Source organism: Jatropha curcas, chromosome 3, assembly GCF_041381405.1.
Source record: "Jatropha curcas cultivar XTBG-Jc1 chromosome 3, XTBG_Jcur_1.0, whole genome shotgun sequence".
NCBI lineage: Eukaryota > Viridiplantae > Streptophyta > Magnoliopsida > Malpighiales > Euphorbiaceae > Jatropha > Jatropha curcas.
In genome coordinates, this window is record NC_143153.1 from 23,247,970 (window position 1) to 23,275,171 (window position 27,202).

The following is a 27,202-nucleotide window of genomic DNA, read 5'->3' on the forward strand; positions in this document are numbered from 1 at the left end:
TTTTCCATTTTGGTGTAGTAATCACCTATGATTGATTGCAGTGATTAAAATAAATTAAGAAAAATGTGTTAATATGCACATAATAAGTTTGTCATATTCTGAGAATGTTTTCCCTTCTAAACATGAGAAGTTATTTCCTTTAAATAATTTAATCTTTGTTTGGATGAGAGTTTTTTTTTTTTTAAAAGAGTGAACGTAACTATGAAAAATATTTAGAGTAACGTGTTTTCCTTTGTTCGGAAAAGTGAAAAAAAATATTAAAGGAATGAATATTTCACTTATTTTTCGACCTAGGCTCGTACGTCTTCAATCTCTTCAATTTTGAAGAAAATAATGGACTTTGACTCCTTAAATTTAAGTGAGGATATTTTTTATGATATTTCAGAGTCCATGTCAATGGCAAATTTTAATGATATTTCAGAGTCCATAAAAACCATTCTCAAATCCTTCTAAATTTAAAGAAAAATATTCAAAAAAAAGTAAAAGAAAAAGCATCAAAAGGGCATCCCTCAGTTTCATAAAAGAACAGAGCATACATTGTCAATTTAAAATAAATATATATTTTTTTATCATGGCGTGCTCTAGAAGAGAGAGAGAGGAAGAAGAAGAAAAGACATTTTAGTGAAAAAATCTTATTTTCTCTTCAGACCGTCAGATTTTAATTTGGTTTAGAATCTAAAATCTTAAATATTAGACGAAAAGACAATCTAATATAAGGGACTTAAAATACCAGAGTGTAATAACATATTTTTAAAAATATAAGAGCAAAGTAATTAATTTTAGAAAAATATATGGTACAATTATAATTTTTTCTTTTTTATTTTCTTTTTTCAAAATTTGTCTTTCCAAATAATGAAAAATAAATTTATTTTCTTTCCGTCGTTGTATCCAAACACAAGATGGAAAAATAAGTATAAAAAAAGTTTACAATTCTTCACTATTTTCCTCTCTTATTTCTCTTACTCTAACAATTTCCTTACTCTTCTTTTTAAATGAATGATTAGTTTCTCCTTTCACCAGATTCTCCTAAAAATTAAAAACTTAAATAAAAGTGCATAAAACTTATACATGTACGGGTGTGGAAAGATATATAATGGTGGTAGCCTGATGGTGAAGCCCTAGTCATCTCCCTACTTGATCAAGATTTAATCCTTCATGAGCACATTCTATTGTGCATGATGTCTAAATATTAACTCTGCTGCCGGAAAGCTTGGCCTATTTGAAATGAGCTTTCTCAGGGTGGACTCTTGCATCATGGGTTATTGTAACGCCATGATCCTACAGGAAAGGGGCAAGGTCTCCCACCAATGCTTGAGAGATTGTACACCCTATGGGGATATTTTAAATCGAAACGTCAACACCTGACCGATATCCCTAGTCGACGGGAGCAATGACTAACACACCTCATAGTCTTTTTTTTTTTTTAATTTTTTTTACAAAAATAATATTAATCATTTTTTTTCAATAATTAAATTAATTTACAATACGTTAGATAGATTACCTTTCTTATATCATCCATATGTATAATATATTCTCCTTCCTAATTAACATAAATTACTTCCTAATTATTATATCTTTAATTCTCGTTAATTAATTTTATTAAATCTTTAATTAATATAAATTACTTCTTAATTAATTTACTTTAATTTTTTATTTAATTTTTCATGAAGTCTCTATAAATATTGAAATGTACAAAATTTAAATTTCAATATTACAGAAGCATATAAGCAAGAATATTAAAAAAAAATCAAATTTTCTTATTAATTTATTTTTTAAAACATGCTTTTCTTATCATTACCCATTAGACATGTAAAATTCAATTTATATATTCTTCTATACACAAATAACAAATATATCTTTAAACACTTTAATTATATCCGTTATTCATAATCATTCAAATTTTTATATTATTATTCATTTTTACTCGTTATTTATATTCGTTCAATTTTAATATTTTATTTTTAAATTTATTTTAAAAAATATATCCAATCAAATTATACAAACATGAAGAAAAAAATTATGAAAAATATATATTTTTCTTTTTTTATCTCGCTCCTAATTAAAATATTTTAAATTATAATAAAAATAGAATTAAATATTAAAAAATATAATATAAAATTCTTAAATATTTTATTGTCATATATATTTATAAAAAATAAATTTAAAAAATAGAAAATTAAAATTTTGAAATGCTTAATTATTCAAATGTATTTGTTTAAAAAATAAATTTAACAAATTATATCCAATCAACTAATAAAATGTATTTTTCTAATCGATCAATATTCAAATTTCATTAAGTGATATCAGAAATTTTATCATTCCCTCCTATTTTCACATTTATATATAGTATAATTAACTTAAGTTTTATATTTTCTTGACAACAAATAGCATTATAATTTTGCTTAGCTTTATAATTTATCTAAAATTAACTTTTATATAATTGTCACTCGACTTTGCAATACATGAATAGAAAAACCCAATTTTTATAAAAAAAAATAAAATAATAATTTTGATATTTTTGAGTGATAAAATTATTTAAAAATCAAAAATTAGGAAAGGAGATGAATTATTTAAAAAAACAGAACAAACAATTATAAAATAAAATTACAGAACGGTGTTGTCTCTTTCATTTAAAAAAGTAATGAAATAAAATTTTTTCTAGAATATTTATTATTTTTAATTATTTTATTTATATTTTATTTAAATCAAATATTTTTTTTTTCAAAAAAAATGGTTTTTTTATGTGAAATTGGAGTAAAAGTTATTAAAAATGTGATTTTTAACTATATTCAACAAGCAAATTTAGTTTTATTCCAATTTCAAAATTATTATTGAATAATTTATAGAATTATCAAATTTTTTTTTTCATTAAATAGTAATCAAATTATATTAATTACAATTATATTTTACAATAAAAATAAAAATATCACATAACTTTAATATAGTTCTTCCAAGTATAAGAAATAAAGCAAACTATATTTCAAGGGAATATATAATTATTACAAGTTATCATTGGTGGAAAGATAAATATACACACACTTACAAAGCCTAGGTAAGCTACTTGTCAAAATTTTATTCTTAAAATGCTTTTAGTATTTTTTAAATAAATAAATAAATAAATTATTTTTTATTGTGATGATAAGAAGTGCCCCTTTCTCTTCTCATTCTCTCAATCGATTCATTCAATTGAAAAAAGCACTCAGTAGTCAGTGATCAAACCATCTTTCCCCAAGATCGGTTCATTGCCTTCATGCGATGATGTCAACAAGCAGCCGAAGATGCCTTACTAATTTTCGTCTTCATCCTCTAATGGGTATTTTTGATTCTCTTTCTTATAGTACTTCTACCAGCAGTACGCATTTGAGAGGTAAAATCAAATCTGATTCATTCCAGAACATTGACGATGCTTTGGCTTCTTTTGATTTGATCCTTCGTAGTAATCGCTCACCTCCCGTTATGGAACTGAATAAAATATTATCTGCACTTGTTCGAATGAAACATTATGCTACTGTCATTTCTCTGTCTAAACAGATGGAAATGTTTGGAATTTCACACGATATTTGTTCTTTTAATATTTTGATTAATTGCTTCCGCCACCTAGACTGTGTGGATTTTGGGTATTCTCTTATGGGGAAACTTTTCAAACTTGGTTTTAAGCCTAACATTATAAGGCTTACTACCTTAATCCACGGGCTTTGTAGAGAGGATAAATTTGTTGAAGCTGTGGATTTGTTTGATGATATTGTTGAAAAAGGGTATAAACCCAATGTTTATACCTATACTGTGATTGTAAATGGTCTGTGTAAGATTGGGAAAACCAATGTGGCTTTTGGTGTTTTGAAAAGAATGATCAAGAAAGGCTGCGAGCCTGATGTGGTATCATATAATGCTATCATTGACAGCCTCTGCAAGGATAGATTTGTTACTGAGGCATTAGACCTCTTCTTCAAAATAAAGAGCAAAGGTATCTTACCTAATTTTGTGACCTACAGCACCTTAATCCGTGGTCTGTGTATGTCAAGCAGGTGGAAGGAAGCTTTTATATTCCTTAACCAAATGTTGAGAGCAAACATCACACCAGATTTAATTACCTTCAGTACTTTGGTCGATGGACTTTGTAAGGAAGGAAAGGTTTCAAAAACTCGTGATGTAATCAAATTGATGATGCAGGGAGGAACAGAGCCTGATGTTATCACCTACAGTTCATTGATGGATGGATATTGTCTACACAACCAAGTAGATCAAACTAGAGAAATATTTGACCTGATGGTACGCAAGGGTTCATTGTTACTGTAAGAGAAAAAGGATAGATGAGGCAATGCGGCTTCTTGATGAAATGCCTTGCAAAGGCTTGATGCCTAACGATTTCACTTATAATTCTCTTATACATGTCTTGTGTAAAGCAAAGAGCCCTAGGGCTGCGCATAAGTTTTTCAAAAAACTTGTGTGCTAGTGGCCGTTCTCCAGATAATGTAACCTACTCAATTTTGTAAGCATATGTGTCTTGATATGGCGTTGGATCTATTTCATGAAATGCAAAAGAACTTATTGAAGCCTCACCATATTGTTTATAACACCTAATTGATGGTATGTTCAAAGCTGGAAAGATTAAAGATGCAAAGGAACTGTTTTTTAGACTTTCCATAGAAAGGTTGCAGCCTGATGTTTGCACATACACTATAATGGTTAATGGACTTAGTAAAGAAGGATTACTACATGAAGCATTGATGGTGTTCAGGAAAATGGAAGGGAATGGTTGCTTACCAGACAGTTGCTCTTATAATGTGATTATCCAAGGATATCTCCGACACAAAGATGTGTCCATGGCAAAACAATTTATTGACGAAATGGTTGGCAAAGGGTTTTCTGCAGATGCCACTACTCTGGAGTTGGTAGTAAATGATGACCTGCTTGTGAAAAAGCTACTAAGCTGCTCTAAAAGTTCTCAAAGCGAAAGTTGAAGTGAGATTTTAAGGTAGAAGAATTGTTATGCGGTCACAGGAGGTTGCCATATTTGTATCAGACTTTTCTATCAATCAAAAAAAAAAAAAAAACGTATTTAAGGGCTAAATTTGCTCAAAGAATTTTGTAGTTTTAGTTCCCTTATTTTATTTGTCTCCATACTTTAGCAAACAGGTCGCAGACAAGGGCTGAAGCACCTTTTGTGTCCTACTGAAAATTTTAAAATCTGCTCTACTTTTAGAACCACCAATAATTTTATGTAATCATTTAACTTTTAATTTTATTGTATAAAAAAATATTAAATATTAGATTATTAACAATGACGCTTTTAATGACCTACGAACATTTTTTTTCTAATATAATTAGATGTTAGTTTTATTATAAGAAAAAAAAAAAAAAGAACTCTTGTATTTGCCTCAATATGCAATTTAATCTAATCTTCATAATAATTATTGTTTATTTTAATATCTGAATTAAAATTTTTGTATAATTAAGTCCATTTAATTTAAATTTATCACTAAAAAGCAAAATGAATTATTTTACCCTAATACTTTATTTTGATAATTTTTCTTTATTATATTTCTTTCGTATTTCTTTATTATTATTTTGCAACAACAGTTTGTTTTTTTGCTATGCTAGGAGATAAGGGAATCACCCAAAAAGAAACAATAACTGGTTGTGAAGTGACGATCTGTCAGATCACCAGTCCAATCAGCATCAGAGTAGCCAGATAATATGAGGGAGGAGGTAGCAGAAAAGTGTAAACCATGAAAAAGAGTTCCTTTGAAATAACGAAGAATTCGTAGTACTGTAGAGAAATGAGTTGAGCGAGGAGCAAACATAAACTGGCTAACCAAATGAACAATATATGAAATATCAGGTCGAGTAATAGTGAGATAAATAAGACTCCCAACAAGCTATCGATATAAGGTAGGATCATCAAGAGGAGTGCCATCAAGGGGTTTAAGTTTGCAATTTAGCTCCATTGGGGTTGATACTGTTTTGCTATTAGTAATGCCTGCTCGAGAAAGTAAATCGGATGCATACTTGGCTTGAGAAAGATAATAGCCGTCTAAACTTTGAGAAACTTCAATACCCAAAGAATAGCTAAGAGAATCTAGGTATTTCATTTCAAAATGCTGGTTGAGATAATGTTGTAGTTCTGATATACCAAAGGAATCATCACTTGTTATTATCATATCATCAACTTAAAGCAACAAAATTACAATTCCGCACTTACTTCGGCAAGTGAATAATGTAGAGTCATGTGGACTAGAGAGAAAACCAAATTGAACAAGAATGGAACTAAATTTGGCAAACAGGCCCGAGGAGGTTATTTTAATCCATATAAGTCTCGCCGAAGTCTGCAAACCTTATAAGGAGAATGATAACTAAGGGGAGGATGCATATATACCTCTTTCGTTAGATCATCATGAAGAAAATAATTTTTTACACCCATCTGGAAAAGTGTCCACTTACGTACTACAGCAATAGCTAAGAGACTGCAAACGGATGTTAAGCAGCTACTAGAGCAAAAGTTTCTTCATAGTCGATACCATACTCTTGAGTGTACCCTTTGGCTACTAAGCAAGCTTTGTAGCATTCAACAGCTTAGTAGCGTTCAACTGTGCCATCAAAGCGGGTCTTGATTTTATAGATCCATTTGCAACCAATAGGGGTCTTGTTTGGTGGTAGATCAACTAAATCCCAAGTATGAGTTTTCTCTAAAGCCTAAAGTTCTTCAGTCATAGCTTGCTACCAAATAGGGTCAGTATTTGCCTCGCGATAAGAATGAGGCTCACGAAGGGTTGCAATAGTAGAGTAACAGTGGAAATCAGAAAGATATTGAGGAGTTTCTTTTACCTGTGTCGAACGATGAAGAGGAGGAGATGCAGTCACAAGTACAGATCAACAATTGGTGCAGATTCAATAGGGGCATTGGGAGTGGGCTGATATTGAGTATATCAAAATCACTTGGATCAGGACTTGGAAACAACTCATTGGAGAAGTTAGTGAAAAATATAGAGTCAGTATTAATAGAGTGATGAAATTTGGAAAGAGAAGAGAACATAGTATTTTCCCATAGGGTAACATGACAGGAGATGCGTAACTTGTTGGAAACAGGATCCCAACAACGATACCTTTTGTGTTCGTGAGGTTGTAAAAGGATAAAAGAAGCACATCCAAAAGGTTTAAGAATCGAATAGTCAAGAGCTTGTCCAAACAACTTTTCAACCGGAGATAATTTATGAAGAACCAAAGTAGGAAGGCAATTAATAATATAAGTCTCCTCAAAACTTTTCTGGACATGAGGCAGAAAGAAGAAGGGCACGGACAGAATCAAGAATATGACAATGTTTGCATTCAGCTCACCCATTCTATTGAGAGGTGTGAGGACAAGAACATTGAACAACGGTGCCTTGTTGACTAAGAAACTGAAGTAAAGAAAAATCCCGATATTCCATTGCATTGTCTATCCAGAGAATTTTAATATCACAAGAGAACTGAGTTTTAATCATTTTTGCAAATGTGATATAAATTTGTGATAGCTCAGATCGATTTTTCAAAAAATATATCTAAGTAAAACGAGAATAATCATCAATAAATAATACAAAATATCGAAAACCATTCATTAAAGAAATAGGAGAGGACCCCAAATGTCAGAATGAATTAAGCCAAAAGAAGTGTCTGAATTAGTATCACTATGAGAAAAAGACAATGCAGGTTGTTTTGCAAGCTAACAATTTAAACAATTCAATGATTCAAACTTAGTAGATCCTAATAATCCATGAGAAATTAAAGGTTGCATTTTACTGGCTGAGGCATGACCAAGAGGAAGATGTCATTGGTGAATAGAGGAATTGGGGATTGTAGCTGCAGACACAAGTCTTTGAGGAAGATGTAAAGATGCAAGCTCAAATAATTGTCCCACCCTGCGATCTGTCCTAAGAATCTGTCCCGTTTGCAGATCCTATATCTGGACATTAAGGGGAGAAAAAATAACATGAAGTCCTTTTTCACACGGTTGACCAACAGAGATAAGATTGAGTATTAAATTGGGGATATAATAGGTGTCAGGAAGATGAAGATTCGAGGTAAACACATGACCAGTATATGTGATGTTCATTTTAGTACCATTTGCAGTATGGATTGGTGGTAAGGAAGATATAGATTTTGCATAAGACAAAAATTTAAGATTAGTGGTCATTTGATTGCAACATGCAGAGTCAAAAAGCCAATAAAAATTACTCATAATGGCAGACATGACAGCAGGGGAATTGGAAGAAATAACCTATTTGAGTAGTGCCTCAATATCACTCATGTTGATGACAAGAGAACCCTTAATAGCAGCAACAATAATGACAGAGGAAGATCCAGTCTTAGAGACATTCTTGCATTTAGAATTTCCTCTTTTTGGTCTTAGAGGGCATTTGGGATAATTTTCAAGAATATTCCCATAACTATGACAATATCTGCATTCTAGAGTTGGACAATAAGAAAAAACATGACCAATTTGATTACAGTTCTTATAGAGTTAACTGTCAGATTTCTGATGTGAGAATCGAGTAGTTGCAAGAGCTGTTTCAAATTGAGGAGTTTTATCCAAACCGAGATGAGTCTATTCAAAACAATCTCTTGAATAACAATATACAATGAAGGGAGTGGATTTCGATGTAGCAGGGATGCTTTAATAGCCTCATATTCTGATCGGAGAGCCATTAAAACTTGAATGAGATGAAGATATCCTCACTGATTTTTGCCTGAGATATTTGATTCCAAACTGGTTGAACCTGGGCAAGAAAATCATTTACAGATTGGCATATTTCTTATTTCAGATTATGAAAAGTAGTCCATAACTGATAATAGTGGGCAAGCCCAGTGGTTTGATATCAATTAGCCAAAAAATCCTAGATTTCTTTTGCAGAGTCATAATCAGCATATTGGATATGAATGAATAGGACAGAGGCATTGCGAAACCAAGTGATGATCTGATGATTTTTACTTTCCCAATCCTCAAGACGCTCAAATAATTTTGCATCAGTTTCATCTTTCTCTCTTGTTGGCTTAGTGATATCTCTGGTAACAATATGCCAAAGCCAGCGACCTATCAAGCAACTTTCATTCCTTAACCCAAAGATTATAGTTGGAGCCATTTAGAACCTGTTAAAGTTATAGCTACAGCTATTGATGCAAGTGTTGTTGACAATTTTTGGAGGTATTTTGTTAAAGTCATTTAGATTTTGTTGTATTTTGTTGAAGTTAAGAGGTAGGTGAACTACCTTGCTTTTAGGTAGGTTTGGTGAACAACCTTCCTTGACTTATGGAAGGTTGGTGAACAAACTTTAGACTAGCTCTACTATAAATGTTTACATTATGCTGTAATGGAATTAATAAGAAATTAATTGTTTCTTCACACTCACAAAATCTGCAGCTTTTTCTTTTTCTGCAGAATTTCCTTCTCTTCCTTAATTTTCTGCTCTTCTAAACCAACAAGTGGTATCAGAGCAACCTTGATCTCAAAGGGCTGTGTGTGTGTTTGAGTGAAAGTCATAGAGAAAGCCACCAAATAAACCAGAATTTGTGAAGTTTTTCTATTTATTTGCTTTTCCTCAAATGGCTTCCAGCAGCATGTCTCTTTCACCACCTCATTTTAATGGGGAAAACTATCATGTTTGGGCTGTGAAGATGAGAGCTTATTTCAAGGGGCTTGGATTATGGCAGTATGTGGAGGAAAACAGAGTACCTCCACCTCTTAATCAAAATCCAACCCTTCAGCAGATTAGACAACATGAAGAAGAGGTTGCTAAGGCTCCAAAAGCTCTGTCCTATATCCATGCAGCTGTTGCAGATCCTATCTTCACCAAGATTATGACATGTGAGACAGCACATGAAGCTTGGGAAAAGTTAAAAATTGAGTATCATGGATCTGAAAAAACTAGACAGATGCAGATATTCAATTTAAGAAAAGAATTTGAAATGTTGAAAATGAAGGACAATGAAAAGGTGAAAGATTACATTGATAGAGTTATGAAAATTGTAAACCAAATTCGATTGTTGGGAGAAGAGTTAGAAGAGAAGAGAATTGTGGAGAAAGTTATGGTGACTCTCCCTGAAAAATTTGAAGCCAAGATTTCTTCTCTTGAAGAAACTTGGGACATGTCACAAATATCCTTAAATGTGCTTTCAAATGCTCTACAAGCTGTAGAACAAAGAAAAGCCTATAGGGAAGAAGAAACCATTGGAGAGAAGGCCCTTGTTGTGACTCATAAAACAAAAATGCAAGAAGGAGGTTCAAGAGGCCAGCAAACTGACAGAAAACCAAAAATGAAGAAGAATTTCAGAAAAAATTGGAGGAAGGACAGATTTCCACCTTGTCCACATTGCAAAAAAACAAACCACACTGAGAACTACTGCTGGTTCAGACCTGGAGCTCAATGTAAGGTGTGTAAGCAATTTGGTCACACCGAGAAAGTTTGTTCTACAAACCAGAATCAGCAAACACAAGCCCATCATCATGCACAAGTCACCGAAAATTCTGAAAAGTATGAAGAACAACTATTTGCAGTAAATGAAATTGAAAAATGTGGTGTCTCAATTGAAGCTAAAGAAGCATGGCTTGTTGATAGTGGCTGCACTAACCACATGACACCAAACTTGGTGAATTTCGATAGCTTGGATCCAACCTATTCTTCAAAAGTCAGACTTGGAGATGGTAGGCTTGTTGATGTCAAAGGCAAAGCAGATGTGTTTGTACAAACTCCTTCAGGTACAAAGCTTGTTTCCGATGTTCTTTACGTACCGGAACTAAATCAAAGCTTGTTTTCGGTTGGTCAATTGCTGGATAAGAATTACAGTTTGCTATTTAAAGATAAAACTTGTGAAATAAGTGATCCTTCTGGCTCAAAGTTATTTGCTGTCAAAATGAAACGGAGAAGCTTTCCTCTAAATTTAAGAGACTTCAAAGAAGAATCTTGCTTGAGTCATAAAGAAGAATCTGATTTGTGGCATAAGAGACTTGGTCACACCAATCTCAATTCATTAAAATTGCTACAATCCAAGAAGTTAGTTGCTGATTTGCCATCTATAGTTGAAGAAGACAGCAGTATATGTGAAATATGTCAGTTAGGCAAACTCAGCCAAACACCATTTCCATCTGATCAAGCATGGAGAGCTTCTATGAAACTTGAATTAATACACACTGATGTGTGTGGCCCTATGAGTGTCTCATCTTACAATGGCAGCAAGTATTTTCTATTGTTTATTGATGACTACACCAGATTCTGCTGGGTATATTTCCTCCAATTCAAATCTGAAGTTTTCAAAATGTTCTTGAAGTTTAAATCAATGGTAGAGAATCAAGCTGGCTCCCCAATCAAGATTTTAAGATCTGATAATGGGGCTGAATTTACATCCAATCAATTCAAGCAATATTTGCAAGAAGCTGGCATTCACCATCAATTAACAGTAGCTTACACACCTCAACAAAATGGTGTAAGTGAAAGAAAGAATCGATCTGTGATGAATATGGCGAGATGTCTCTTGTTTGGGAAAAATCTACCCAAAGTTCTTTGGGCTGAAGCTGTAAACACTGCTGTATATCTTCAAAATCGGCTTCCAACCAAAGCTATTGATGGAAAAACTCCTTTCGAAAGCTGGTTTGGAGTTACACCATCGGTTGGTCATCTCAAAATCTTTGGAAGCATATGTTATTCGTTTATTCCAAATGCAAAAAGAGGGAAATTGGATCAACGAGCTGAAAAAGGAATTTTAGTAGGCTACAGTAGTGAATCCAAAGCCTACAGAATTTTGAATCCTGTTACTAAACAGGTGTATGTCAGCAGGAGTGTCAAATTCGATGAGAAAGGTGAATGGGATTGGAGTAAAATGGAACCAGAAAATTCTAAATCAATTCTTGATTTTCAGCAAGAGCAAGAACTTCCAGTTGACAATGAAGAAGAATCAAATGAAGATGATTATGCAATTAGAGGAACTAGATCCCTAGAGGAAATTTACAGCAGATGTAATGTTGTCTCACTTGAACCAACTCAGGTGGATGAAGCCTTAAAATTGCCTGAGTGGAGAGCTGCCATGGAGGAGGAGTTGAAGATGATTATGAAGAACGAAACATGGATTTTAGTTCCTAGACCATTGAATAAGCATGTAATTGGAACTAAATGGGTATTCAAATTGAAATTAAATTCTGATGGCTCCATCAATAAGCACAAAGCAAGATATGTTGTTAAAGGCTACGTTCAACAGCAAGGGGTTGATTTTACAGAAACCTTTGCACCAGTTGCAAGATTTGACACTATTAGATTGATTTTGGCACTAGCAGCAAGTGAAGGTTGGCAAGTCTTTCAATTGGATGTGAAATCAGCTTTCTTAAATGGTTCTTTGAAGGAAGAAGTGTATATTGAGCAGCCTGAAGGTTTTAATGATGGAAGCAATAGAGTGTGTTTGTTGAAGAAAGCACTCTATGGTTTAAAACAGGCCCCAAGGGCCTGGTATGCCAAGATTGATCATTACTTGCTGAATTTGGGTTTTAAACGAAGCTTGAATGAGGCAACACTTTACGTAACTCAACAAGGAAGTGATGTGCTTATCGTTTCTGTGTATGTTGACGATCTACTTGTCACAGGTAACAATTTACAATTAATTCAAGAATTCAGATTGAAGATGCAGCAGGTTTTTGAGATGAATGATCTTGGCTTAATGTGCTATTTCCTTGGGATTGAAATTGCTCAAGATGAGCAAGGGATTTTTATTTCACAAAAGAAATTTGCTTGGGAGCTGCTTAAAAGGTTTGAACTTAGCAAATGCAAACCAGTGAGTACACCTATAGCCCATGGAATAAAATTGCAAAAGGATGATGGTTCTCACTCTATAGATGCTTCAACTTATAGGAGCATGGTTGGTTCTTTGTTGTATTTATCTGTAACAAGACCAGATATCATGTTTGCAACAAATTTACTGTCGAGATTCATGAATTCTCCAACTGAAAATCATCTTATAGCAGCCAAACGAGTTTTGAGATATGTGCAAGGGACTGCTGAATTTGGTTTGTTTTATAGAAGATTAAATGGTGTGAAGTTATTGGAGTTCTCAGACAGTGATTGGGCTGGTTCATTGGACGATATGAAGAGCACTACTGGTTTTTGTTTTTCACTTGATTCTGCTGTCATTTGCTGGGGAACAAGAAAGCAAGCTTCAGTTGCTCAATCAACTGCAGAAGCAGAGTATGTTGCAGCATCTGCTGCTGTAAACCAAGCTATATGGTTGAGAAAGGTATTAGTTGATCTGAATTTTCAGCAAGAAAATCCAACTAAAATACTTTGTGACAACAAATTAGCTGTTGCTATGGTTAAAAATCCAATCTTCCATGGAAAAACCAAGCATATCAAAATCAAGTATCATGCAATTCGTGAAGCTGAAAAGGAAAATGAAATTCAGATTATTCATTGCAATTCTGAAGACCAAACAGCAGATATTTTCACCAAGGCATTGCAAAAACCAAGATTTGAATTTCTTAGGAATAGACTTGGTGTTTGTCTCAACTCTTGCATCAAGGAGGAGTGTTAAAGTTATAGCTACAGCTATTGATGCAAGTGTTGTTGACAATTTTTGGAGGTATTTTGTTAAAGTCATTTAGATTTTGTTGTATTTTGTTGAAGTCAAGAGGTAGGTGAACTACCTTGCTTTTAGGTAGGTTTGGTGAACAACCTTCCTTGACTTATGGAAGGTTGGTGAACAAACTTTAGACTAGCTCTACTATAAATGTTTACATTATGCTGTAATGGAATTAATAAGAAATTAATTGTTTCTTCACACTCACAAAATCTGCAGCTTTTTCTTTTTCTGCAGAATTTCCTTCTCTTCCTTAATTTTTTGCTCTTCTAAACCAATAGAACCGTGGTAATAGGTCTTGGAACATCAAATTTCTCCATTGGAATAGAGATGAACAAAGTAGGAAAATAGAGGCACAACAAAAAAAATGAAATGAAGTGCAAAGTGGTACAATAACAGAAATGAGGAATGAACCAAAACAAGTTGTAGAGAGAGAAAAGAGACCCCAGAAACTAGAAATGAAGCCTTTTAGCTCTGATACCATGTTAACAGAAATAACACAAGTAATAGAGGAAAGATTGTGTATTGTTTTTGTGTGTATTATGCACAGAGATAGTACATCTATTTATACATGACAATTACCCGTAATCATGCTAAATCAAATCTCCTATAATCATAATCAAATATTCTATAATCATAAATATCCTACAATCATGCAAGTAAATCAAATCTCCTACAATCATGCAAGGACAGATTTTCTACTAACAAAAACTATTAATCAACCTTTTCAATAATTAATTGATTTACAATACCATAGATATATTAGGTTTCTTATTTTATCCATATGTATAATATATTTTGCTTTCTAATTTACTTATATTACATTAATTATTGTATTTTTAATTCTTCTTAATTAATTTTATTATTGAATCTGCAATTAACATAAATTATTTTTTAATCAGTATAATTTAATTTTTCTTGTTTCGTTTCACCGAGTCTCTATATAAATATAGGAATATACATAATTTAAATTTTAATATTATAGAAGCATATAAGTAAGTATATTAAAAAAAGGGTAATATTCAGTTTTTCTTATTAACTTATATCTATCTATGTATATCTATATCAATATCTATAGCTATAGCTATAGCTATGGCCAAAATACATATTTTGGATTCTGTATTTTAACAAAAATAACTTTGTGGTCCTTTAACTTTTGAAAGAACCTATTAGGTACCTATACTTATTTTTTTTGTAATTATTGCATACCTCACTACAGCAAACACAAAGCGTGCATTGCAATCGCCCTGACTGGCCAAAAAACAAATCATTTGGCAAGTGAATATGACACGTCAGACTTCGTGCAATTGGGGGCAGTTTCTTTCCTTCCAATGCAACGACTCTCAATTTGTTTTCTTTTATTTTTTTTTATTTCAAATCTTAAATATACTTTGACAAAAACAAAAGCATATTGGAGTTTGAGATTGAGAGGAAATCTATCTACATCTACAGGTGTCACTGCATTTGTGTAAAACGCATCCCAGAAAGGAGAATCAAAACTCACGTCTTACACTGATAGATGTAAGAGCGAATGTGGATAATGGAATGCAGTTTGTTTGTGATTTTATGAGTTTGTTTAGTTTCTTTTTGCTTTTTATTTGGGCAAAACCACTGCATTTATGATGTTTAAAAGGGTTTGTCACTTTAAGAGAGAGGTAAAGTGAATTTTTTTTTTTAATTAGTGGAAAGAGTTTTGGTTTTTGAGGGGTTTCACTTGAAATAGCTAAACATGGACTTGGCATTTTATGAATTCTTTGAATTTATTAATTAAAAATTAGGTTCTTTGATTTGGTATATTTGCTGCAAAGCATTTGGGTTTAAAATATTCCTATTTTGTTTTCTAATCCAAGATGGTTGATAAGAAGGTAAATATTATTATATTAGATGGTTTCACAAGGCACTTTTGACATTTGCCATAAATAGTATACATTGGTGGTATGAGATCCCTAGAAAAGGGAGTTGACCCTAATAAATGCTCATACTTTAATTTTCTTGTTAAAGCATTTGATTTTGGGTACCAGAATGTGATACAACTTTATTATAGATAGATGCTGGCTGGTGAGTCTGAGGTTTATTCTAGTTTGAATAATGATACAGATGTGTTGCAAGTATATATGACTTCACTCTAAATGGTGGAACCTTAGAGATTTTTATCGAGCATGCAATTGACATAGCTAAAGTTATGAAGGTAGGTGAAGCTCTTATAGGGGGTATTAATGAAGGGGGGTGAAAATGAGGCGAGGTTAATGTGCAAAATACATTTAGTTATGTGGTAGGGGATAATGTGCAAGATTTTAGTGGGCTAGGGTTAACGTGCAACATTCTAGTTGGGCTGGGACAACTGTGCAAGGGTTTGGTGTGCCACCTACTAATATGATAAGGGCATCTACCCAAGGGGTTGGAGAGGCATCACATAATGCTAGAGCTGCTACTAATGAGAGTAGCAGTTGTGGAGAGAATGAGGAGGACACAAGCAGCAGTGAGGGAGATGGTGGTTCATATGCAGATGAGGATGATGAGGGTGATGTAGCTAGGGACAAAGAGGAAAGTGATATGGATGAGGAGTTGAGGATTGAGCTGATTTTGGTTTTAAAGGTAAAGACCACTTAAATAAAAGATATCAAGGTATGACTAGGGGAGATGAGCCTTATTGTGATAGCTCAGATCCAGACAACAGGGAAGTGAGCGATGATGAAACTGGGGAGGGTATATAAGCTAGCTTTAAGTCAAAAAAAAAAAAAAAAAAACCAGAAACTTACATTATGATCCTAACACAGAAGTTTATTAGGAATTGGTTATTATATTTGAGAATATTGTAGAGTTTAGGAGGTTAGTAAGTAAATATGTTGGGTTGATTTTATAATTAGATTGTAGGACTAGATTGAGGGTTAAGCAAAGAAACTGTTGTTTATGGTTATTGTTTGCTAGCATTGAGTTTGAGACAAAACAATTTCATAATTAAGACTTATAATCCTCTACATAAGTGCTATAGGAACAATAAAAATGTCACGACCCGTTACCTTCGGCCTAACCGGCTTCTAAGGAAACGGGAACACCAATAATCGAGAAGTAAGAATCAGATAAACGCCACAAATGAGTTGATAAATCTATCTAGAATTCTTGATGCAATTAGAGGAAGTAATCTCTCATTATCACTCTAGGCAAGGAAACAAGCAAACCTTGAAAATTTCTATAATTCAATTTGATCAAGTTGTTTGTTTACAAAGAAGATGAGAATATTTATACTAAAACCTAAACATAATGGGCTAACTTTATGAAATAGACCCATTAACAAAAGGCCCATATAAAAATAACAAAGAGGCTAAACTAAAGAAGGCATTTTAAGGATAAAACTCGTCCAAGTCAGACCCTAGCACGCCCTAGGCATGCTACCTAGCACCCTCGTGCTACAAGAGGCAGACTCTAGCATCCCCAGGGTGTGTCACTCAGCACGGGCGTGCCACACCATCAGCACATGCCTCCAACATTGTAAGAAGCTTAGGAATGCCTTCAAGTTCCTCATAACACTTGTTAAATGCCACACCATCAAGCTCTTGTGTTATTTGGACTTGAACATATAAGGACATGGCTGCCCCATATCGCTTGGCACGACTTCGTGTAATCGGTCCATTAGGAAGCACCAATGGATCTCCTACGTTGTTCTCCATGCTTCCTTGAGCTTTATTGACGAGTGGTGGCGGATCCGTATCATTCCCTTTTTCCTCAAAAAGATTTGTCCTCAAATCTGCATTCAAATCAAAAGGAGACAAAATCACTAACATTAAAGGTAGCGGAAACACCATACTCACCAGGTAAATCTATCCAGCAGGCGTTTTCATTGACGCGTTCCAAGACTTGGAATGGACCATCTCCACATGCATCCAACTTAGACTTTCGTTGGTTGGGAAACCTCTCCTTCCGAAAGTGCACCCAAACCCAATCTCCAGGCACAAACACCAGCTTCTTCCTTCCTTTGTTTGCCCTGTCAGCATACTATTTGTTCTTCTTTTCGATATTTGCTCGAGCTTTCTCATGTAAAGTCTTCACCAATTCAACCTTTTTATCACCATCTAAGCTAGAAAGCTCATGTAAGGGTAAAGGAACAAGATCCAAAATAGTTAGTGGGTTAAATCCATAAACAAGTTCAAATGGAGAAAAATCTGAAGTAGAATGTATGCTTCGATTATATGCAAATTCAATAAATGGCAAACAATCTTCCCAAGTTTTTAGATTTTTACCCACAATAGCATGTAGTAGAGTTCTTAAAGTCCTATTCACAACTTTAGTTTGCCCATCTGTTTGTGGGTGACACGTAGTAGAATAAAGTAATTTAGTACCTAACTTACTCCACAAAACTTTCCAAAAATGTGAAAGGAATTTAGCATCCCTATCAAAAACAATGGTCCGCGGTACCTTATATAATCGTACCACCTCTCTAAAGAATAAGTCAGCAACATTAATGGCATCATCAGTTTTATGACATGGAATAAAATGAGCCATTTTACTAAATCTATCAACTACCACAAATATGATATCTCTACCATGCCTAGTCCTAGGTAAACCAAGCACAAAATCCATAGATATGTCAACCCAAGGTGTACTAGGACCTGGTAAAGGCATATATAAGCCATGAGGCATAGACTTAGACTTGGCCTGTTTACAAGCAAGATAAGAATCACAAACTTTCTCGACATCTTTACGCATATGAGGCCAATAAAAATGGTCATTTAACATGCCATAAGTCTTATGTACCCAAAATGTCCCATCAATCCCCCACAATGAGACTCAAGCACAAGCAAATCACGCATAGAGCATTTAAGCACACAAAGTTTGCTGCCCCTAAACAAATACCCTTCATGTCTATAAAATTTATCAAATGCTCCATGTTTCACATGCCAAATATACATTACCAAAATCAGAATCAGACACATACAATTCCTTAACATACTCAAATCCTAGCAACTTAAAACTAAGAGTAGTAAGCAAAGCATATGTTCTGGACAATGCATTAGCAACAATGTTATCTTTCCCATGCTTGTTCTAATTACATAAGGGAATTGCTCAATGAACTCAACCCACTTACCATGTCTTTTGTTGAGCTTACCTTGACCCTTCAAGTGCTTTAGGGCTTCGTGATCGGTATGAATGACAAACTCCTTAGGCAATAAGTAGTGTTGCCATACGTGTAAAGTCCTCACCAAGGCATACAGCTCCTTGTCATAGGTCGAGTAATTAAGTTGTGCTCCGTTCAACTTTTCGCTAAAGTAGGCAATTGGCTTCTTCTCTTGGATCAAAACTGCTCCAATTCCTACACCAGAAGCATCACACTCAATTTCAAAGGTTCTCAAAATTAGGTAAAGAAAGTATAGGAGCAGATGTCAACTTCCCTTTAAGCGTGTCAAACGCTTTCTATTGTTCCTCACCCCACTTGAACCTAACTTCCTTTTTAATTACCTCCGTTAGTGGTGCGGCAATCAAAGAGAAATCTTGTGCAAATCTTGTGCAAACCGTTGGTAAAAACTTGCCAACCCATGGAAACTTCGCACATCTGAAACTGTTTTCGGCGTTGGCCATTCCTTGATAGCTTTCACTTTCTCCTCATCCACTTCAATATTAGCTCTAGCCTTATCGTGCATTTGCTTGACTAAGGCGACCTTCTTCTCACCATTAGAAAACTCCTACAACAAAGAAACAATACTAGAAGGCAAAGTAGAAGTGTCAATGTTAGGCATATTAAGCAAATATTCTTTTAACCGAATCATCAAGACCGGCCTACCATCACTAACACTGCTTCATTTCTTTCCCACTCTCACATAAAGAGTTTGTTTCTTTCTCTCCTCTCTCAGTGTTTCTCTCTCCATTAGGCCATTAATTTGTTTCTTTTCACTCTTGGCCTCTTTTATCCTCTTTTCATCATTTTTTTCACACTTTTGCTCCCTCAAATTAGAAACCTCACTCCCTTTTTCCCTCAAAGCCAAAGCCTCTTTCTCAGGTAGCTTCTTTTGATCAGCAGATACTTCAAATTTCTGCAAAGGATTAACAAACATTCTTGGCAAAGATGGGTTAGGATCATTAGTGGTCAAATAAGCTTCTTTGCACAAAGTTACAAATATAGGCTGATTGTTGTGCAAAACATGTTTAACCTCACTTGTCCTAGCTATCAAACTCACATGTTTTTCCTTTTCTTCTCCCTCTTTCTTTTTATTTGCACTCTGTGTATTTTCACTCATTTTATTTTCACTCTCTTTTTCTTTCTTTTTAACCTCAAGTCTCATACTTTACTTTTTATATTGGTCTACATACACTTCTTTTGACCAAACTGGTGTTAGAATGGTCTTCCACTCATCCTTTGTGAATGAATACCTATTGAGGTATTCCACACTTTTCCCTCCTTGCACCCTTCTTAACTTATTATGCAATCCCTAAAGTAATGATCATGGACAAATTTCTAGTGCATCAACTCTTTCATGGTCTCTCATTGTGGTACAGGTCGCATTCCCTTCTTTCTTCGTTCAACAACAACTGTTCCCACCAGAACATTGCATACCCCTTGAATTCAACAGCTGCTAGGTGAGACTTCTTCTCCTTCGAGTAATTATGGCACTCGAAGATTTGCTCAACCTTCCTTTCCCACTCAAGGTACTCTTCTGTGTTGTTGTTTCCATTAAACTCTGGAATCTTCATTTTGAAGGATCCCAAATCACCATCAACTGTACCAACTTCAGGATTATCGACCTCCTCATCTTCGGGAGTTTGAAATCTAGTTGATGGAGTATTAGTTGTACGAGCTCTTGTTGTATTTGAACTTTGGGCGGGTTTAATCTCCTGCAACTCCTCTCCATATCTTGGAGGAAGTTGTTATAGGATCTAAATTGCCCTTGAATTGACTCTATAAAGAGCTTCAATTGGGGATCTTTAATTTGATTTCCTTCCCCACTAGTTTCTCCAAACTTTCTTGTATTCATGGTTAGTACTCAAAGAAGTAATCATAAAAGAAGTAAGGTTAAAGTGAAGAAAACACGACCTCACGTGTTTACACTCCTTACCACTCTTTCCAAATCCTCCAACTGTACTTCAGAATTCCAGGCCAATCAACCAATCTCAAAGTACGTTTAAACTCAACGAAATAAAATCTTAACAAGGAAAGCAAGCTCAATTTCTAGAAAGAAAAAGACTCAAACAAAAGACGAATGGTAGCACAAGAACAAGAACGATGTACTACTTAATTATCAACTAGAGTGTAGTAAACAAGCAAATACACTCTAACAATATAAAAGAAGCAAAGGAAGCACAAAGCAAGAATAAGAAACTAGAATAAAGGAAAGATGAATTCTGGATACAATAGATGAATTTAGTTCACCACAAGGCAAACCAAATATGGACATATGTATTACTACCCAAACAAAGCAAGCAAACAAGAAAAACTCAAGATTTAATTTTTTTTTTTTTAAAAAAGTCAGGGGTTAGCACGGGTGTGCTAGATGGAAGCACGAGCGTGCTAATAGGTTTTGATTCGAAAGGAGAGTCAGAGCCTTGCACGGGCGTGCTAATTGTGAAGCACGGGTGTGCTGAGTTCTGTCCTACCTTATCCCACACAATATAACCCAATTTACGTAGGTTATAGTCCTTAACAAGAGATAAGTGGATGGTTTGTGTCCTAAACAGTCCCAAAAGTATTTAATAATCTTATAAATGCTCAATAATTGCCACAATTTAATTTTTTTTTCTTTTTTTTTTCAATTGAGCAAACCCAAGGTCTTTTTTATTTTTTCTTCTTTTCTTTTCTTTTTTTTTTTTTTTGATTAAGCAACTGTATGGTCTCTAATTCCCAAATTCTTTGTTTGTTTTTTTTTTTTTTATCAAGAACACAAGCAACACAAAGAGAAGATTTCAAGATGAAGGTTTGATCTAATATGGAACACAAGAACAGGAATTGAAATGAACCCTAAGCTAAGATACCGGAACTTACCTCAATTCTTTGATTTGGCTCTGATACCAAATGATGCGGAACCCATAGGAAATGGATTCCTAGAACCCCTAATCGGATGGATCGGATCAAAGATCAAGATGAAGTTCGCCTCTATGGCACCCCTCGCTTATAAGGAAACGGGAACACCAATAATTGAGAAGTAAGAATCAGATAAACGCCACAAACGAGTTGATAAGTCTATCTAGAATTCTTGATGCAATTAGAGGAAGCAATCTCTTACTATCACTCTAAGCAAGGAAACAAGCAAAGCTTGAAAATTTCTATAATTCAATTTGATCAAGTTTTTTATTTACAAAGAAGATGAGAATATTTATACTAAAACCTAAACATAATGGGCTAACTTTATGAAACAGACCCATTAACAAAAGGCCCATACAAAAATAACAAAGAGGCTAAACTAAAGAAGGCATTTTAAGGATAAAACTCATCCAAGTCAGATCCTAGCACGCCCTAGGCGTGCTACCTAGCACCCTCGTGCTACAAGAGGCAGACTCTAGCACCCCCAGGGTGTGCTACTCAACACGGGCGTGCCACACCATCGACACATGCCTCCAACATTGTAAGAAGCCTAGGAATGCCTTCAAGTTCCTCACAAAACTTGTTAAATACCACACCATGAAGCTCTTGTGTTATTTGGACTTGAACATATAAGGACATGGCTGCCCCATATCGCTTGGCACGACTTCGCGTAATCGGTCCATTAGGAAGCACCAACGGATCTCCTACATTGTTCTCCATGCTTCCATGAGCTTAGCGGCACTAAGACTTGGGTAGGCTTAAAGCCACCAAAGCTCGTAGTGATGGCGTGGTGGAAAGGACTGTGGTTTTGATAGAGAAACACGAGTGCTACAGTAACTTGCTACAGGAACTCAGAAGCATCCGTGCTACAGTAACTTGATTCAAAATGTGATGAAAGGCTAAGATAGTTGATGGTGAAGATTAAAATGAAAAAAGATAGATGATTGTTTTTGGAAACAAACAAAACCCAATAGTTTTTGGAAACTAATAAAACCCAAATGTGATTAACACTTTCTTGTTATTCCAAATCTCCCTTTCAAAATACACAAAGTCCCTTTATATAGGGAAACAAGAGATAGCCATAAACTCCCTTTGAATGTGTTGTTCAAAGACACAATTTCAAAGGACACCTAACTAGGTTGAAAACAATACATTCAAAGATACACCTAACTAGGTTGAAAACAACTTATTCAAAGGACACCTAACTAAGTTTGAAATAACTCATTCAAAGGCACAATTCAAAGAACACCTAACTAAGTTTGAAAACAACACAAATGAGCTGGAATTCATAGTCAATGATCAACCAAGTGCTCCTTGATTATTGTCTTCAAAGATGATTGTTTGAAGGAACCCAAATGGCCCTAAAAGGAGCTGTAGCTTCAGATTGAACATGTCACTCCCACCAAGCCTATCTTTACTTGGACTGTCTTCATTAACTTCACTAATGGAATCAAGACCAAGGCCCATGTCTAGGACAACTTGTAAGGCTAGGCTAGATGGACCTCCATCATTCTCCCCTTCTTGAAAAGTTTCAACTTGGTCAGAAGTTGACATGGTGTCTTCCTTATATTTGGCTAAGTCACTTACATTGAAGGTGTTGGAAATCTTGTAAGACGGAGGCAGCTCTACCTTGTAAGCATTCTAGTTTACCTTCTTGATGATCTTGTAAGGACCCTCGGCTTTGGGCATAAGTTTATTCTTTCTTTTAGAAGGGAATCGTTCCTTCCTTAAGTGAACCCACACTAAGTCACCTTCTTTAAATTCCACAACAGGTTTTAGCTTGGCTTGCATCTCGTAGGCTTCGTTCTTCTTCTCAATATGTGCTTTTGCTCTAGCATGGAGTTTGACAATTGCAGTAGCTCTGTCCTCGGCCTTTAAGTTAGAGGGGATACTAGAGTGTGTGTTGCTCAAATCAAGAGGAACAAGTGGATTAGCTCCATAAACTAATTCAAAAGGAGTAAAATTAGTGGTCTTACTCTTCGAACTGTTGTAAGCAAATTCAGCATGAGCCAACAAAGAATCCCAATTCTTTACTTTCCCCTTTAGCAAACTTCGCAAAATGTTGCCTAAGCTTCGATTGACCACTTCTGTTTGTCCATCTATTTGAGGATGAAAAGCCGTACTGAACTTCAAGGTAGTTCCTAACCTTGCCCACAAATGCCTCCAAAAATGACTCAAAAACTTTACATCCCTATCACTTACTATGCTCCTAGGAATTCCATGGAGTTTTACAACATTTTCAAAGTACAAATTCAGAATATGAGATGCATCATTAGTTTTGTTACAAGCAATAAAATGAGCCATTTTTGAGAATCTATCTACTACAACCATAATGGAATCATTATTTCGTCTTGTTCTCGGCAAGCCAACAATGAAATCAATACTTACATCTTCCCATGGTGAGCTTGGAATCGGCAAAGGCATGTATGGTCCGTGAGATTGTAAGGTCATCTTGGATTGCTTACAAGTATTACAACCCTCAACAAGTCTTGAAATCTCTTTCCACATCTTTGGCCAATAGAAATTTTTGCTTGCCAATTCATAGGTTTTGTCTCTTCCAAAGTGACCGGCTAGGCCTCCACCATGGACTTCCTTAAGAATTGCTTCCCTTAAAGAGCTTTGAGGAACACAAACAGCATCAAGCTTGAAAAGATAACCATCATGAATAGTGAAGTCCCTAAATGCACCATCTTTCCTAACTCTCTCCCAAATTTGACCGTAATCCCCATCACTCTCATACAAGGTCTTAATATTCTCAAATCCTATTACATGAGCATGCATGGTACTAAGAACCTCATATCTCCTAGACAATGCATCAGCCACTCTATTACTTGGACCATCCCTATACTTCACTACAAAATCAAAGGATTGCATGTATTCAACCCAAGATGCATGTCTCTTGCTTAACTTAGCTTGACTTTGTATGTATTTGAGGGCTTGATGGTCAGTAAATAAGATGAAAGAGTTAGCCAACAAATATGCACTCCAATGTCTTAGAGCACGAATCAAGGCATAGAACTCAAGATCATAGGCAGAATATTTTCTCCTACACTCATTCAATTTTTCACTAAAAAATGCAATAGGTTTGCCTTCTTGACTTAAAACAGCCCCTATCCCAACCCCACTAGCATCACACTCCAATTCAAAAGGTAAGTTGAAATTAGGCAAGGCCAAAACAGGAGCTTTTGTCATTGCATTCTTTAAAGTGTTAAAAGCAAGGGTGGCTTGAGGTGTCCATTTAAACACCCCTTTTTTCATGCAGTCTGTTATAGGACTTGTTATAGTACTAAAACCTTTAATGAATCGCCTATAAAAAGAACAAAACCCATGAAAACTCCTTACTTGAAACAGATTGTTTGGAATAGGCCAATCAACAATGGCCTTGACCTTTTTAGAATCCATACTTATACCATCTTTAGATACAACATACCCTAAAAAACCAATGGTGCTATCACAAAAATGACACTTCTCTACATTAGCATACAATGATTCACGGTCCAAAACCTCAAAAACAAGTCTCAAATGCATATAATGCTCATGTAAACTAGTACTAAAGATCAGAATATCATCAAAGTATATCACCACAAATTTGTTAAGAAAAGGTTTGAGTACCTCATTCATGAGTCGCATAAAGGTGGAAGGTGAATTAGAGAGTCCCATAGGCATGACCAACCATTCATACGGCCCCTCATTGGTCTTGAAGGCTGTCTTCCACTCATCACCTTCTCTAACACGAATTTGGTAGAATCCATTTGCAAGATCAATCCTTGAGAAAATTGAAGCTCCATGCAATCGATCAAGCATATCATCAAGCCTTGGAATAGGAAACCTGTACTTGATCGTTATCTTGTTAACAGCCCTTGAATCTATCACCATTCTCCACTTGCCATTCTTTTTAGGAACAACAAAGGCTGGCACAACACAAGGAGAAACACTCTCCCTTATAAAGCCTCTCTTTAACAATTCATCAACTTGCTTTTGTAATTCATCACTCTCTTTAGGACTCATTCTATAGGAGTGCTTATGAGGAATTTGAGCTCCCGGAACAAAACTGATCTCATGTTGTATTGATCTTAGAGGGGGCAAACCGATAGGTAAAGTGTTCGGGAAAACTCTCTCAAACTCTCTAATAAGAAATTGTACCTCTTTTGGAATCACATGATTCTGTTTAGGCTCATCCTCCACATCAATTAGAACATAGCTAGGCAGCCCTTCCATGATCTCACTCTTCTCATCATTGGATAACAATCCAACCATTCCAACTTCTCTTTTCTTCTTTCGCTTCTCGGGTAGTAACGGTGTGAGCAAGATGGTGTTACCCTCATGGAAAAAGGTGTAAGTATTGGCCTTTCCTTGGTGTTGCACATCCTTATCATACAACCAAGGTCTCCCAAGAAGCAAGTGACAAGCTGTCATTGGGATAACATGGCAGCTCACCTCATCCACGTATTGCCCAATTGCAAAAGGAACTAGACACTTCTTAGTGACTTTAATTTCATGCTCAGAATTCAGCCAAGCCAACCTATAAGGGTTGTCAATTGGCTCAGTTTTCAGTCCCAACTTCGTAACCATTTCATTGGATACAACATTCTCACATGCACCACTATCAATAATAACTTCACACAATTTATTTTTTGTCAAACATCTAGTGTGAAATAAGGATTTCCTCCTCCAATCCTCCTCATTCTTTTCAATATTCAAAATACGCATCATCACTAAACACTCCCCATCTTCCATTGCATCACAAACTAGCATATCTCCCTCATCAACATTCAATTCACTATTTACTGCAACAGAATCAGCATGGTATATTTCTTCCTCAATCTCCTCTATCTCTCTAAGGGTCATTACTTTCCTTGAAGGACATTCAGATTGGAAGTGTCCATACCCTTGGCATTTGAAACATTTCAAAGCATTCTTAGAGGTACTTTTGGATGGTGGGACAGATTGGGTATTTCTTGGTGTGTTGGAAGTGTTTTTAAGAGGGGGTTTTGGTGAAGGTGTGTATGTGGTCTTGATAGGGGCAGCATTGGGGCTACTAGAGCTGGGTTTGTAGTTATAAGGTCTGATATTGGTTTTGTTTTGGTGTGAATGCTTCAAACTTGTCTCACTTCTTAGTGCTAATCTCTTCAATTCAATAAGAGATTCATAAGGATAGAAGCTTACCATGTCTTGGATGTCGAATCGCAAGCCTTGGAGAAAACGCCCCATGATCAGCTCCTCGGTCTCCTCGACCTCACACTTCAATAAGAATTCCTCAAATTCCATGGTGTATTGTTCCACGGTTTTAGTATCTTGTTTGAGGCTCAACATTTTCTCAATCATTTTCTGTCTATAATGGGGTGGCAAGAACACCGCATCCATCTCTTCTTTCATCCTATCCCATTGAGTAATTTGAGGCCTCCCTTCCCTCATCCTTCGTTTTTGCAAATTATCCCACCAAAGGGCAGCATATCCCTTCAACTTCATAGCAGCAAGCTTCATTCTTTTGTCTTCGGACACCTCCCTCAGTTCAAAGGATCTCTCCATTGAGTATATCCATTCAAGATAGGCATCAGCATCGATCTTACCATGAAAGTCAGGTAATTCGATTTTATAGTTGAAAGA

At 35.2% G+C, this 27,202-nt stretch overlaps 1 protein-coding gene and 1 pseudogene across 1 annotated transcript; one reads left to right on the top strand and one right to left on the bottom strand.

The window, feature by feature from the left end:
• Nucleotides 1-3,156: 3,156 nt before the first annotated feature.
• LOC149497740 (uncharacterized) lies at nucleotides 3,157-4,559 on the top strand. The gene has a single exon (XM_089718742.1). It carries the CDS (start codon nucleotides 3,256-3,258, stop codon nucleotides 4,294-4,296), a length of 1,041 nt encoding a protein of 346 aa, XP_089574868.1. The 5' UTR covers nucleotides 3,157-3,255; the 3' UTR covers nucleotides 4,297-4,559.
• Nucleotides 4,560-7,877: 3,318 nt separating this feature from the next.
• LOC149497741 (uncharacterized) lies at nucleotides 7,878-8,682 on the bottom strand (annotated as a pseudogene).
• Between the last annotated feature and the right edge of the window lie 18,520 nt (nucleotides 8,683-27,202).